Raw genomic sequence first — 16,192 nt, forward strand, 5'->3', positions numbered from 1 at the left:
TTTATTTTACATGGGATGAATCTAAGCATCTCAAGTGTACACACAGAGCTGGAGGGAAAAAAAATGAGAGCATTTAACTTCCTGAAAACGCTTTATAATAATGCAGAGCAATTATATATAGCAAACGCCTTCAAAATTTGAACCCCTTCAAACATTTAATTTTTTTTCAGCATTAATACACACCAGTGCTACGATGGGGGTGGGGTGGGAGCAGAGTGGGCAGGGCGGGTCACAGCCTCCGTCGGGGTCACAACAGTGTTACTTAAAAATTATAGTACAACGATTTTATGTACGGATCTCGGCAGCCAGGGCATGGAAGGGTATACAGTGTGGCGCCAACACACGCATACCGGGATGAGGGGTGCTGGAGGAGACAGCTTTGTAACATTAAAAATGTATAAAGTATTTAGCAAAAGTTACAGAAAACAGAGCAAACAAGCAAGTTTATTTTGTTAGAAAATTCCACGTTCATGGGGTTTGCTGATGTGCTCGTGTCTGTGAAAGGGCTGCTCCCCCTTCATCTCCTTCCCGAGGGGAGGGCACAGAGGCAAATGTGGGGCCCCTGTCACCAAGGATGGCTGGTGTCCCTCTGAACAACTTTTCCTGGGTCCACAGGGCTGCCTGGTGGTCAGTGTCCCGAGAGCCAGTCCGCTACTGCGGGTGGCCCTGGACAGGGCACGTCTGCACTTGACAGAAAGCACATCCCTCCCAGGAGGGGATGTGACGGACTTTCCGGTTACAGGACAGATGCGACAGCAGAGTGGAGCCAGTCCAGTGCTCTTGCTCTGTTGCCACACGCTCTCCTTCTTCGTCCCCATGAGAGCCCCCGTGCGACGGAGCCCCTGCATTCCCCCACCACAGTCCCACTGGCAACACCCCCCCCACACACAAAGGGTCAGCTCAGAGACCCCAGCCCATCACAACTCTCTCCCACAAAGGCTCCTCCCCGACGGCCGCGCCCCAGCGCCTGGGGGGTGGGGGTGGGGAGGGAACGTTCCCTTGGTTTTGGTCACCTGGCTTATTCTCATCCACACCAGGAAGGAGTCGGGTCCCTCACCTTCGGGAAAGGCCTGTCAGAAAGAACACTCCAGCGGGGGGATGTGGAGAGCCCCTCCCCCAGCAAAATGCAACCCAGGAGCATCCTGGCAGCCCAGGATCCTGTGACTCGGACTCTGTGACCTGCACCTTCGCCTGGCTGGGACCCCAAAATGTCTCCCATATGCTGGCAGAGGCCTGGTGCCTTCTGGGGCTCCCCTTTCACTGGGCAGGGTCCACTCAAGAAAGACATGGCTTAGAGGGGTTGTCACCTTCGGGGTCACGCCCAGAGCCTGGCCAGCTTCAGTGGGGTGTGGTCCTCTCTCTGCCACCACCTGACGCCACCCAGAAGGCGGAGGCTCGGGCCAGGTAAGCAAGGGCACGACAAGAACGGGAATGGTGGGCTCTGTCTTCGTGCCTGGTTTTGCTCCTTGGATGTGACCTTGAGGACACGTTATCAAAGACTGTGGATGAGGCTCCAAGGGCAGTGACTTCAGCTTTCTTTAGGGGTCTGGGGAGGAACTACCTCATTCTCAACAGCTCAGGAAATGCTGAAATTTTTGCATCTGAACAGAGAAGCACCGGGTATCTCTCACGAGGCTTTTAGGCAACGCCGCGCACAGCCGCGCCAACGGGACCCAGATCGGACACGACATGGGCACAGGGTACAAAACGGAAAGCGAGGAGGAGGAGACAGACGGCAGTAGCTGAGGACGCCTGGGAGACCACCTGGAGCCAACACTTTCCGCCTGCAGATGGAGGAACAGAGGCCCAGGAAAGGGTGGTGGCGGGCCCGGGGGGTCTGCCTCCCCATCGCCACTCCCTCCATCCACCTTCCAGGCCCCGACACTCAACTAACAGTCCTGGAGGAGCTGAAGCGAGGGTCCCCAGGACCAGCAGATCTGCCAGCTGGGATGCAAACTTCAGGGAATAGTGGAAGAGGAAGGCACCGGAGACCCTGCCTGCCGCTCCCTGCAATCCTGAGCCACCTTCTGCATTATCGAAAACCAAGAACGAACCCAAAAAGCAAGTGTGAGCCCCAAGAACCACCTGTGGGCGCAGCTGGCTGGAAGGAGCCGTGCAAACAAGCAGAAGACCCTGACCCTGGCCCCGGAACTCTAGGGCCAAACAAGCCCTTTGAAGAGGAAGGACGTGCAACGGACACTACGTGGAGGTGCGGCGGGACAGACTGCTGGGGCCACAGCAGTGCGACTCCATTTCCGTGACATTCTAGAAAAGGCACATCTGCAGAAGATCCATCAGCGGTTGCCAGGCACCGGGGTGGGAGCAGGGGGTTGACAGCCGAAGAGCTTGAGGGGATGTCTTTGGAGGGATGGAAATATTTTGTTGGTTTGGGTGGTGGTTACGAGACTACATCAGTTTGTCAAAACCTACTGAGCCGTGCACTTCAACAGGGTGAATCTTACTGTTATGTCAAGAACCGTGTGTCCACCATCCCAGTAAACCTGGGAACAGGAAAGGCAGTAGGTGTCACAGGGGTGGGAAGCGTGATGGGGGCAAAGACGGAATGCTGGCTAGACGAGCGCGGCTCAGCTGTGCCCCACTTAACCCCTGCCCCGTGTCTTCCCTGCCTACCTGGTCACCAGCAGGGCTGCAGAAAGAACCCTGTGGAAACATCAAGGGTTCTGCGGCGCTGACCCTGTCAAGGCCGCTCACAGCTGGCAGTAGAACCACTTAAAATAGCCCAAGTCTTTGACGCCCTTTGAATTTTACGGCTTGTGTTTCCAAGAAGGGACTTTGGCTCCACCAAGCTTTCTGCACACCCGTCTGCGCTTCTAGTAACTCATTGGTTTCCACAAAGGGAAGAGAAACAGACCCCTGGTTCCTGAACGCGTATACGGGTTTCTCTCTTTGCTTCCACCGTTAATCATCCCCAGCCAGGACAGAAGCCGCTCCTACCGCAAAAATCCTCCCCCTCCGTGTCCCCATCCCCACCCCAGCCAACAGATTGCGGGGGTGGCCTCAAGGGGGCCCCCTGGGCAGAACCTCCCTGGGGCAGCTGTCTTTACGATGCTGCTCAAAAGCAGCAGAAGCCGTGGGGAGGAACAGGGAGCTCTCCCTGGACGTTGTTGTGGCAGCTCACTTTTGTCATCGAGATTTTTTTTTAAAACTCAGATTTTCACAGACAAAACGCAGTATGCCCACCTGCATCTCCCGGGTAGAGGCAGGTAGAACAGGGCTCACCTGTTCTCAGAAATGAAGCAATGGATGCCCTGAAGAATAATCTGGAGCGACTGGACATAGAGCCAGGCACGTCCTCCTGTAACCTTAACACCAAAACGAAACCACAACCAAACCAACCACGAGAACAGAGCACTGGTCTGAAGCACGCATTCAGGCATTCCAGGCTTTCTCTGGACCTTGGCCTCACCTGCAGCCGGAGCCCCGCTAACCTAGGGACAGGGGCCTGGCCTTCAGCCCCAGCCCTGCTGCTCCTTTCACGGATCTCACCAGCCACCCCCAGGCTTCATCCTTGCTCTTTGCAAAGTGGAGAGAGTGATTTAAAACGAAAGAAACCTCTGAAATTCAAGCTGGATGCAGGACCAGACGGTGGGTGTCGGGCGACCATGTGATTAAACTTGTTGCTGCCCAGCTTTTCCATCCTTGGGTAGAGGCCACATGATGGTAGCTTGCGATGACCACAGGCGCCCCATGGATTAAATGTGGAAGGGACACAGTCCTTCCCCCAGAAGGACCCGAACACCCTCCCGTCCACACGGAGCACAGGGGTGGGGGGGTGCCCGTCCACAGCTACATTCCCAGACCCGCGCAATGCCTGGCTTGCCTCAGGTGTCTGCTGGATAAAAGAATGAATGAGGGGAGGGAGGAAGGGCTCTCAGCACAACAGATCGTGTCTTTGCAAACCTCAGTTCCGCAGAAGAGAAGCTGTATGTGAACGCCCAGGTCACGGACCTGCAAGACCCCTGGAGAAAAGACACGTCTGTGCAAAGGGGGCTTCCGTGATGCGGGGGCCAGGTGGTAGCATGCTGCCCAGGCTGGGCTTAAATGCTTGATGTGCCAATAAAGGCGGGAGTAAAAGCGTGCGGAGGGGCTTGTGAGACCTCAGGGAGGGGCGTTGGGGGAAAGAACGACTTCAGAAGAAACACTGGCCCCCGCCTCCGGGCCAGCTGGGGCGGCTCTGGAAGAGCCTCGGGGGAGAACAGAAGACGCTGGCAGCCTCAGATGGAGATGAGGAAACAAAAGCAATGAGCCACATCACACTCAAAATATCCGTGTTAAACAACAAGGCTGTCGGCTTCGAATGTCAGAAAATCCACAAATTAGTTGACGAAGCCACGAAGCAAGTACTGCTAGCACCCTTTTTTTTTTTATATATATAAAGAAACCAAGAAATGATATCCCCAAACTGGTGGCTGGTGTCACGGCCCCACCCCAGACTGGAAGGAGGGGTCTCTGTACCCGATACAGAGCTGTCCCGCTGGCCTTCATGCTGGGGGACGTTTTTGCACTGACCTTTTCGGTTGGGAGGTTTCAGTAAGGAAAAAAAAAAAAGCTTGGTTTGCCTTAGGATATGGGGCATCTTTCTCCTATAACCACGAGGGTGCCTTTCTGACCTCAATGAAAGAGGGGCCGAAAGATTCCAGATCAACGACGAGTCACCGGTGACCAGCATGGACGTCGGAAAGAAAAACCACTGAGTTGTGCTCTTAGACTTCGGCCCTTAGGAGAGACCTGTGGGTCCTGTAAACTGCAGGTAGTCAGTGGGAAAGATGACCAAGAAAGATGGGACCTCAGGGCCTGGGTTCCAGGCTGGGATCTGCGCCTTGCGAGCCGCGTGGCCTCCTTCAGCCGCCTCCTCTTCCGGGGCCCCTCGAGCTGATTCTCAAGATGTCACGTTGAAGGGGGGACCCAGTGGCAGTGCTGAGGGCTTCCCAGGTCACACTCAGCCCAGGCTCTCCCCCGGGAGATGGGAAAGGGCAGCGTGGTACCAGCACCAAGCACGGGCTCCGTGCAGGGCTCTGGACCGTGCAGAGGAAGCTGAGGGGCCGAGGTGGCGGGCTGCCTGGATGGTGACACATACTATGGCCACGAGGGTCTGCAACGCCTGTACCGTGCCTGCCTGTGAAAGCCGTACGAGGGACAGTGGCCCCAACTCACGGTGCACAAGCGGGTGAAGCCATCTGGGGGGCAGGGGGGTTGGGTGACAGGCTTGCCCCGACCCATTTCCCTTGTGGGACTGGCCCAGGCCCTGGGATGCGCGAGGGCGGGAGGAGTGAGTTGCCAGAGGGGACACTTGACAGAGAAGGCCTGATCTAACAGGAGACACGATTCCGTGCTCCGACTCGGGGCTAATCTGCTGAATGAGGTAGTTCCATCCTGACCTCTCCAGGCAGGGTCCGTCTGGGCAAACAGGAGCTCGGCCTTCTCCCCAAGACTCCTGGTGATAAACAGGAGCAGAGAAGAGCCAGAATGTGGGGGCCCAGGATGCAATGGGAAAGAAACTAAAGAGGGAGGGCCGCAAAGGATTCTGGGCGCAGGCTGCTAAGCTGAAGGGTACCTTCTATCCACGATGCTGATCCTGACGCTTGGCTTGGAGACAGAGACCCCCTCCCTGCCCCTCCGAAGCCCTGGAGACAGGGGACCAGTTGGAGGAAGGGCCTTGGGGCTTCCAGGGGTGTGCGACCCAGCTGGCTCTGGGTGGGGAGGGGCCTCTGGGGCTCAGCAGGGGCCACAGAGTTCCAGCCTCAGTCTGTTCTCAGAGTGGCAAGCATGGCGTAGAATTGGGGGGGCAGTGGGGGGCTTCCGCCTCGGGGACAAGGGCAGGGCTGTGGGTCCGCCTTCTTGGCCCGGGACACTGGGGAGCTCCTCACAGGCCAGCGGGGCCGCCCTCCTGGCGGCCCCATCCCCTCTCCTCGGGGGACCAGGGGAGTGGGTGGGAGGGCAGCTCCGCGCGGCAGCAGCCCCCCCGCCCCTGGCGGGACTGCCACCTCCTCTCCGTGGGACCCGCAGCCCCTCCTCAGCAGGACCCCGGCCACGCGGCTAGATCTCCATGTCCACAGGGCGAATGTTGCCCGTCTTGTGCTCTCTGACCCACAGCTCCCTGTCCTTGGCGGGGTCCACCTTTCGGAGCAGTTGGTCCACAGGCTCGACTGTCTGCAAGGGAGAGAGAAAGGGGAGGCTGTCAGAGGCAGCGGCCGGGCCAGGGACACATCCTCTGAGCCACGCTGCTCACCCCCTGGTGTCCCCGCAGGGGTGGCGCCCCAGGGAAACCCCGGGCGAGGGACAGATGGGGGGGCTGGGAGAACGGGGGCCTGGAGCTCCCTCCCCTGCTCTGCGGCGCTCGGGCACGTGGCCCTCCAGACCCGGGGGGCGGACGAACAGGCAGGTGGCCTCAAGGGCTCTGGGTCTGTGACGGCTTCCTCCCTCCCTCCCACATCTGCCACCTGAGAACAGGTCCAAGGAAACTGGAGCGTTAGCTATTTTTGGACATTTCTAGAATGGTATGGAATCCACCAGGGAGGCAATGACGCCCTCAGCTATCTTCACTATCGGGAGTGTCTCCGTCTTCAGGAGAAGAGCTCGTGGGAGCATCAGTCACCTCACGCGCTCGGCGTGGATTTACACGGCCGTCCAGGGTCCCCGGCACGGCCGTCCCAAGAGGTCGCCCGCGGGCCCGAGCCCCTGCCCACCTTGGGGACACCCTCGCGGGTGGCGGCTCCTCAGCCTGCCTCCACGGGGCAGGCCTCCCCCGGGCCCCCTCCCCGGGCCGGGGACTCACGCTCTGGTTGAACATGTCTGTCTCGTGCCGCAGCTGCGTGTACTGGCACAGATGCTGCCGGATCATCTCCACCCTCTCCACCTCCAGCCGCTCCAGCTCCTGCACAGGAGGAAACCACCAGAAGCCCCTGTCCCTCCAGCCCTGGGGCCCCTCTCAGCCCTCGGGCCCGGACCACTCCGCACACAACACCCAGACGCCACCTGTTCACACCCCCTCCCGGCTGAGCCGCTGGGGTCTGCCGGGGACCTGCCCCAGCTCTGGGGAGAAGCTGCAGCTGCTGGTGCAGGGGCTGCTGTTTGCTGAACCCTGTTCCGCAGGCACGGTGGGCGCTCCGGCCTTGCATGCCCTGCTTAACTGTCCCCATCATCGCTTTAAGAGAGAGGTGGTATCTCACCACGTGCGGGGATTAACACCTAGAGAGGTAACGTCGCTTGCCCAAAGTGAGAGAATGATGCGAGGAATGGGGTTTGCACCAGGGTCCACTGTATTTTTAATTTACTTATTTTTTAGGTTGTGGTTAATTCATCGTGTTGCGTCAATTTCTGCCGTACAGCATACGGACTCGGTGATCCATATACAGACACTCTCTTCCTCATACTATCTTCCGTCGTGTTCTAGCCCAAGAGACTAGACGGAGTCCCCATGCTGTACAGCAGGACCTCTAAACCTAGGAGGTTGCAGCTACTGACCCCCAACGCCCCGTCCATCCTGTGATTCTGTGCAGCCCCAGCGAGACCCGACAGGGTGGACAAACTGAACACGTGCAGGAGCTCCTGCGCCTTAAACTCTAGGAGCTTTGTCCCTGGCCTCTGCCGAGTGGCCTCGCCTCCTCTGTTTACCCCGAGGGCTGAGGGCCGGGTGCGAGGCGGCCACGGTCACAGCATGAGTGGAGAGGGCGCACCCTTTGGCTCCTGCATCTTTGGAATTTAGGGGATCGGGTTGTTACTCTGTGCACAACTAGGTCACTGCCCAGGTGATTAACCAGGGAGCTGGGCAGTAAAGCCGGCAGCTTAATTAGGAGATAACCAGGAGGAAAACCAGGTCACGGGCCCTGGGTGAGGCCTCTAATCTGCTCTGGGCGCTGGCGGCTGGGGAAGGCAGAGGGTTAGCCCCACATGGATGGACAGATGGACGGGGGTGGCTTGGGGCAGAGGGATGGCATAGGCACCTGGCATGATGTCCCCTCTCTCATCTGGCCCAAGGGCCCATCCCACGTCCCGGTCCCACTCAGTGGGCGCTGACGTCACAGGAAATAGGAGCAAAAAGGTCTGTGCCTGTCCCCCAGCCCTTGGTCAGAGGCACCCCCCGCCCCCCGGGCTCCCACTCTGCTGCCCCAGCTGAGCTAGTCCTCGCACCTCGCAAGGCTCTCCTATCTCGGACCCACGACACTCTGGTGGTGGGAAGGCTCGTGCTTCCTTCCACTTGGGTTATGTTCTTCTAAAGGGACCCCCGTCTACTCGGTTGACCCTGAGCCCCTAGGGCCAGTCGCTGCCTGTGTTCACACAGCCGGGAACCGCCAGAACAAGGCTCTGGTCCGCAGCCGGGGCCCTGGACCCAACACCAGAGCAGATCTAACGAGCAGCTCTGCGGACACCTCCGCTCCGTGGCCCGCATGTCCAGCAGCGCCCACCCAGGGCTTCCCGCGCGGCCGCCCCTGCACGGACAGGCTCCCGCGTCTGGTCACTCACCAGCGTGGTGGTCACCATCTCCTCAAACCACTTGGACTGGGCCTGGTTGTAGAGATCCACGCAGCGCATGAGATCATCTCCTGGAAAGGGCCAACGCCACGGTCACGCTGCGTCCTGCCCCCACTGTGGCCGCCCGCTCCCACCTGCACCCCGCGACCAGAGCCCCTCCTCTCCCTGGGGCAGTGGAAGCCCCTGGAAAGTTGGAGTGGGGGGAGGAGACACAGCGCCGAGAGAGACTGGCTTCAGCGCCGAGAGAGACCGGCTTCGGTGTCCACCCGAGCTTGACTCCAGACGCCAGCAACTTGGGAAGGGGGTTTCTCAGCAAGAGTGCACATATGGTGGGGGGTGGGGGGGTGGTGTACTCCCAGGACCCCCAGCTCTATCACCAGCCTGTGAAATGCTGCCTCCTCTAAAGACGGTCGTTTCGTTTCACACTGCTTGCTTGAAATATGTGTCTCAAGCAACTTGGTGCTGGTTAAAGAAGAGACGTTTGCAAAGCACTTCCGTGTGTGTGTGTGTGTGTGTGTGTGTGTGCACGTGTACATGCAGCAGGATGCCATTCGGAAACACAGAACAATGTGTCTGATGCGTCGTGGCTCATTCACGTGTAGCAATGGTATAAAAACAGGCACCAGAGCTTGACGTGCCGACCCCAGGCTGGTGGTTACCCCGGGAGACGGGGAAAGGTGGGTGGGAGGGAGCGAGCTCTTTCTGCAGCATTTTATTTCATGAGCGAGAGATCTGAAACAAACGTCACTATGCACTCTTGATACCCCTGGTAGTCTTCTCTCTCGAGTACGTATGTTAGAAACATTTTGTAATGAGGGAAAAAACAGACTGTACGGTAACTGCAACCACGACTGCGTCCCAGCGGCGCAGGACCCTGGCTCCAGAGAGCACAGCTCCGGGACGAGCAGCATCACTGCGCCCTGGGAGCCTGCTAGAAACGCCCTCTCAGGATGCTCCTGAGACCTAGTGGATCAGAAGTCACTTTCACAAGAGTCTCAGGAGATTCACGTGCGTGTCACGACTGCAGAAGCACAGCCTGGTCAGCACGTAGCTTCCTGATCAACCACGGGGTCCCAGAGGGAAGGAGGCATCACCCGTCTTTGCTCAAAACTCCCGAGCGAACCCTAACCCAAAGATAACGGATTAACTCTTCCAAGGATCCCGTTGGTGTGGGTCAGATACGCAAGTGGAGGAAAGAGGGGGGAGTTAGGCCCGCACGCCCCAGGGCCTGGCTCAGCGTCCCCCGCCCAGGAAACCTCCCCATTAGCTGGGACATAAGCCTTGAATAGCACAGAACCCAAATCAAGGGCTCGGTTTATTGCGCCCTTGGTCCAAGGCCAGCGACTGGGCCCTTGATCCCGAGAAGGACTGAACTGGCGGCAAGACAGTTCGCTCCTCACTGCAGACGCGCTCCCACCAAGAGCCTGGGCCTGACCGCGGCGGGGGCGGTCGCCCTCTAAACCCAACAGGGAACTCCCAGAGTGTTGATCCTGACTCTGAGAACGTGTTTCAGCAACTTCAGGCAACAGTGTAGGTGAAGAAGGCAGCTGTGTCTCCTCTCTCGACACGCGAAGGGTTTGAACTCAGACCCCTTTCAAGAGGATGGATTCTGGAACCAGAATATCTGGGCGGTCCACAGCTCCACTGGTTACTAGCTGTGTAATCCTGGACAAGTCAGGGAAGCTTTCTGTGCCTCCGTTTCCTCATCTGTAAGATGGGACTAACGAACGGTACCTTCAGAGCCACGGTGAAGACTAAAGAAATCAATGCATGTCAAGGGCTTCGAACAGACACGGACACAGAGTCGGCACCATAAATGTGAACTATGGGGACAATGATCCACCTGACAAAGTGGTGTCAAGCCCCCTATGGATCCAGATGCCCTCGCTTCCTGGAAAAGATGAGGCGGGGCGGGAAAGGGGGCAGGAGGAAAGAAAAGCTGGTATTTTCTGGGTAAGAAGCCATCCAGCAAAACAGTGACAAGTGAGGCTTTGGAGGAAGAGGAGTAAGAAAAGATGGAATTCTGGGCCAACACACCTTTTAAAATTTTCTTTTTAGGTCCGCACCGGTGGCGTATGGAAGTTCCCAGGCTAGGGGTCGAATCGGAGCTTCCGCCACTGGCCTACACCACAGCCACAGCAACGCCAGATCCAAGCCACATCTGCAACCTACACTGTAGCTTGTGGCAACGCCAGATCCTTAAGCCACCGGGCAAGGCCAGGGATCAAGCCTGCCTCCTCATGGACACTATTTCAAGTTCTTAACCCCCTGAGCCACAATGGGAACTCCACACTTTTTTTTTTTTTTTTTTTTTTTTTTGCGATGTCCACAGGATGTGAAAGGTCTGGGGCCAGGGAGCAAACCTGAGCCACAGCAGTGACAACTCTGGATCCTTAACCTGCTGAGCCACCAGGGAACTCCCCACACTTAAGGGCCTTGAGAAAGTTTCTTATCCTGTTTGTCAGTAGTTTTCTCACTCATAAAAGGGTATACAGCTACTTCCCTACAGCAGGACTGTGAGTTTAAGAGAAGGTTCCATGGCATGGGCCTGGTGCCTGGCACATAGAAAGGGCTCCGAAGGGCAGAATGTTTTAGAGTTAGGTCTAAGGACTAGTCCGAGTAGTACAGAATAATGCCAACGTATAGAACAGGAGATTACATTACCTGATGACTCGAAGCAAACAGCAAGACTAGACAATAAGAGGACCAGAGCCCTAACTCCTGGAAATGCAAAGATTTTCTTTTTTGGCTCAAAGGGGAAATTAAAACACAAACAGCAAACTACCTAGGATATGAGGAAAATGAAAACACGGCACAACCAGAACTCATAGGAGGATGCAGTGAAAGCAGTGGCCTAAGGAAAAGTAAATGTCTGGTGGATCAAATGTTGTAATAGTTAAAAAGAACTTCTGAAGCCAAAACAAAGTCAGAAGAGAAAGTGATGAAAAAATAATCACGGAGTTCTGGTTGCAGCTCGATGGTTTAAGAACCCAACATAGTTTCCATGAGGACACGGGTTCGATCCCTGGCCTCGCTCAGTGGGTTAAGGATCCGGCGTTGCCGTGAGCTGTGGTGTAGGCTGCAGACGCGGCTCAGATCCCGTGTTGCTGTGGCTGTGGTGTCGGCCAGCAGCTTGAGCTCTGACTCAAGCCCTAGCCTGGGAACGTCCATATGCCACAGCTAGGCCAAAAAAATATATATATTGGTCTCTAGGTCTATCCAGAGAAATACTATATGATTTCCCTTACATGTGCAATCTTAAAAAAAAAAAAAATCAAGCTCATACAAGCAAAGACTGCTGGTTGCCGAGAGGCAGGGGTGGGAGCTGAGACAAATGAACTTTTTCTTTAGTATAAATCAATTAAGAGATAAAATTTTTTAATTTTGAAAAAGGGGAACTCTAAGTCATCAAATCTGGAACTCCTATGAGAAAAGACCATTAAACAAAAACGGACAACAACAACGAAAACAACACTAAGAAAAGCCCCCAAAGAAGAAATGAAATACAAAGAACAAAATCAAAAAATAACCTAGGGAAAAATATCTGCCATTCAAATGACACAAGGCTCACTTTCCTAACATAAAGCATCCTCATCCATCAATCAGTAAGACAAGGAGCAGCCATGTGACAAGAAAATGAGGTGACTCAGTTCCCAGCAAAATAAGCCACAGCTGACGGATAAGCCTATTTTAAGACCACTCACCTTCACTCAAAAAGCAGTGTCAATTAAGGAGGAAACAAAACACTATTTTTCACCAGAGATGACGATGTCAAAATCTGATGATGGCACGAGTGCTGACAAGATGTAAGGGAAGAGGCATCCAGAGATCGGGGGGCGGGCACGCCCCTCCGGAAGGCAGCGTGGAAGCCCCATCCCCATGAAGACAAGCTCCTGACCCCACGTCTGTCCTGTCTAGATGCGGAGTCAGCCCCATACACGCAGAGATGCGTTCACAGTAACAGCATCGCCGAGGCCGGCAGACACTCTGAAACCAAGAGCCCCACAAAACCCAGCGAGAGGAAGGGTGACCCACATCCGGATACAACCAGACCCTTGCACACCCATCAACCACCTATGGCGTCCGATGTGCGTGAAGGGATGGCTAAATAAATTCATGGCTCTGAGATGGTTAAAAATCTGCGTTCAGAACAGAGAGTATAATATGATGGGATATACGTCAATTAAAACATTTAGAAACATTACAAAACATTAAAACACTAGGAGCTGCAGATGGTGATTATGTAAGATTTTCTATTCTTATGGGCTGATTTAAATTTTTTTTTTTTTTGGCCAGGCAGCAATACAGTTTTTGTAATATCGTTTTATTTTTTTAGAGTTTAATAAATGAATTTAAATGCGTCTCTCCCCGTCCTTGGGTTCCCTTCCTACTGCCAACAAGTGCAGTGTGCCTTCTGTTTCTGGATCCAATACAACTTTATCAGATCTTTATGTGAAATGCTCTACTGATATGACATTGCTTTGTTATGACATTTTTAGACCACGTGATTTCAACATGTCCAGAAGGTGGCTGCTTCATCCTATAATGAACTAATTGTACCTGGGTCACCGGAAGGTGGCGTGAGAGGGGTTCAGAGATCCTCTAATCCACACTCTGATCCCACAGCGCACGTCACGTTTTAACCCCAGAAAGCAAAACGCACTGTCCTTGCACGTAGTGGAATGGTTTTTCTTTTTAAGAAATATTTAACAATTTTCTTTTTTTTTAACTGTTTCTGACTTTCCTCCCCCGTCCTTGTGCATTAGCTAATTTTTACCTCTAGGTGGAAGCAGAAACTGACTCACTGGGCGAATCTTGTGGCGAGAATCTAAATGTAGTTATTTCGTTAAACAAAATGCTGGCCTCTGTCCTGGGGCAGAAGCCCATCGCCCTGGGAGAACCTCTGGAGTGTGGCTCCCCAGGGAGGTGGGATCACTTGGGACGGAGGGTGGGGTTTGCACTTCTCCTTGGAGCTCCATGCAGGGCTAGGACCCCAGGTCCAGGTGCCTGGCAGACTGTCCACCTCCTGGACCAGAGAAGAGGGCTTGGCCAGAAGGACCCTCTATGGGGGTGTATGGACATAGCCTGGTCTGCTTCTTGCTCCACAGCCTCATCCTGTGGGATGCGCCCTCCTGGGCACCCCCCTCCAGCCTCTCCCCTCGTGCTCCTGTGACCAGGCAAAGCTGGCGAGGGGCAGTGGGCACGGTGTCGCACTCACCCGCCTGCGTGGACTTCCTCCGTGCCTTCTTGATGTCCTCCTCCGTCTTGTTGCTCAGCTTGATCTCCAGCTGCTGGGTCTTCATCTCCAGGTCTCTCTGCCGCTCCGTGAGTGCCTTCCGGGCCTGGGGTCCAAGGACATGGAACTGTTCATGGGCTCAGAGCCGGGAGGGCCCCATGGGGCCCGGGGCCTGGCTCCCCCTTTTCCAGGGAAGAGTCCCTTCTTTTCCCTGCTTTTGTGGATGAGGTCCCAGTGGCTCTGACAGGCTAAGCAGCTAGACCAGCATCACCCAGGCAGCTAGGGACCACGCAGAGGCTGCAAAGCATCCTCTCATCTCTGTCTCTTGGTCCAGAGCAGGCTCAGAGCATGTTTTCATTGGCATGTGTACAGGTGGTCCTAAAATTACAGCTTTTCTGCGAAAGCATGGGCCTTGTGGTGGCTGTGGCCGGCAGCGTCTGGGGTGCCCGTAGCAGTGTTGACCCCCGTCTCCTGCATCCCCTATCTCCTGACCCCGGAGTCAGCCTCTGGGGAGACCTCTCCCTGCTCCATGACTGGCATCCGCAGCTCCCAAGGTCAGACCACCTCCGCATCTGGGAAGGGGGTGACTCAGTCAGAAGGGAATCTGCCAGGTGAGACCCAAAGGGGACACGTGTGGGCTGGCAGTGCCTCCGGGCTCCGAGACCAAAAATCTGGATGCACCTCGTCTCACCTGTGGGATGGAGTCTCACCCACCATGGCAGGTGCAGCCCTGCCTGTTCCCACTGGGGATCTGAGCACCACGGGGAAGTGGCCAACCTGCCCTAAGGCTGGGGTTCTCATACGGACCTTCACCAGATCCTGCCCGGCGGGGTGGTGGGGACAAAGGCCCCTGCCTTGGCACAGGGATCCCCTTCTGGCTCCCCGCCCCCTCCCTCCAGCAGGACCCCTCCCACCCGGCCGGGCATCTGGGACCCTCACCTTCTCCACCGCGGCGTAGCGGCTGGTCAGCTGCTTGCGGAGGTCTGCGATGTGGTGGTCGCACTTCTTCATGTCTTTCTTGAAGTTCTCTCGGAAGTTCATCAGCGGCTTTTCCACCTCACTGTGAAGCTGTTGATCGGGGAGACACACTCAGGACCCTGGGGTATCAGCTGCAAGTGGAGGGAGGGGGCTCCCCCCACCCCACGGGGGAGGATGGGGAAGGTTAGAGACAAGTGGCTGCTCATCGCATCGCGGTCGAGGAAGTCGCCTCAGCTGGCCAGGCCCCAGCGTTCGTCTCGATGGATGGGTTAGCATCTGGAGCCCTCCGAGTCCCTGTGGGCACCCCCTACCTGCTCTAAGCTCCCCAAGCTCCCTCCAGGGCTTTGCTCACATTTCAGACTCTCTTACTTTCCAGACTGGGAGCTTCTTGCGCGGAAACCAAGCCACCATCTCTGTGTCCCTAAGCATGTAGCATAGCGACTGTTGCATGGATGACATTTAATTGGGTGATCTCAGGTTGGTTCTACTTATTAAACACCTACTATGTGCCAGGTGCTGAGACCACAGATGATCTGGATGAGGTCCGGAGCTCGAGGCAGTGGTGCTGGGAGCTCCCGGGGCCCCTCTCCTGAGCTGCGCCGGCTGGTCCACATGGAGGCTGATGAACCCCCGTGCCATGTGAGAAGACCAGCCTCGCACCCGAGGGCCAGGGGAGGGAGTTTATACTCTGAGAGGCGCTGGGTGGCATTGGGGTTTTAAGCTTTTTCCTTCTCTTTTATTCCTTCCCTCTTTTCCACTCTGCTCTCTTTGGAAGGAGAACATTTACTTAAAAATTGGGGGGGGGGTGAACATGAGATGCAGCTGACAAGAGAACAGATACACGTGGATCTGCTGTGGTCAGAGTCACAGCTAGGAGGCCCCAGCCTCAGCCTCTCAGAGCCCCACCTACCCAGACCTGCCCTCCCAAGACCTCCTGACACAGCCTCCTAGCCCCTCCCCGCACTGGCCTCCTATGGCCCCGACTCGGCCTTCTAGGGTCCCACGGCCTCCACCTGTCCCCCTGGTAGCAGAGCTGAACTTCCATGGACGGGTGACATCCCAGCTCTGGGAGGCTGTGATTTCTCTCCTCTCCCTCCCCAGGCTACATTATCTTTTCCCTGGGCCTGGAGGAGAGAGGAGTTCCTCGTCCTAAACCACCGATCACACATGACCGTGGGCTCGAAGGAGGCAAGGCCACCGCTGTGTCCACAGTGACTGGCCAGAGCTGGTGTGCCATGCGTGTCCCCGTGCTACTCGGAGCAATGACAGATCATCAGGACCCAATGCCTGGGGTGCCAAGATGATACTTTGCTGGTGGTCGACCTTCAGAGACTAACGGAGAGCAGGCCACACAAGCGCCCCCTCGTCCTCACGTTGGTTACAATGTCTGCTGTCGTCCCTCGGACATGTCCTAGTGCAGGAAAACACCCCCATCTGGTGGCAGTCTGTAAGATGCCACAAACTTGGGAGCTGCTGGCAACAAGA

The 16,192-nt window shown here is 56.1% G+C and overlaps 1 protein-coding gene across 11 annotated transcripts in view; it reads right to left on the bottom strand.

Annotated features, from left to right (window-relative positions):
• The window catches only part of GAS7 (growth arrest specific 7), a 222,100-nt gene continuing 205,980 nt past the window's right edge, over positions 73-16,192 (bottom strand). For 10 of the 11 annotated variants that reach the window (XM_021067872.1, XM_021067879.1, XM_021067877.1 and 7 more), the window contains 5 exons: positions 14,669-14,797; positions 13,712-13,835; positions 8,485-8,564; positions 6,797-6,895; positions 110-6,171 (listed from right to left, as the gene is read on the bottom strand). In XM_021067872.1, coding sequence (XP_020923531.1) covers positions 6,058-6,171; positions 6,797-6,895; positions 8,485-8,564; positions 13,712-13,835; positions 14,669-14,797 — 546 coding nt within the window. In that variant the 3' untranslated portion in view covers positions 110-6,057. Of the gene's footprint in view, positions 6,172-6,796; positions 6,896-8,484; positions 8,565-13,711; positions 13,836-14,668; positions 14,798-16,192 lie in introns of all 11 variants that reach the window. The other variant, XM_013981322.2, reaches the window with a different exon arrangement.

This window comes from Sus scrofa, chromosome 12 (genome assembly GCF_000003025.6).
Source record: "Sus scrofa isolate TJ Tabasco breed Duroc chromosome 12, Sscrofa11.1, whole genome shotgun sequence".
Lineage (NCBI taxonomy): Eukaryota > Metazoa > Chordata > Mammalia > Artiodactyla > Suidae > Sus > Sus scrofa.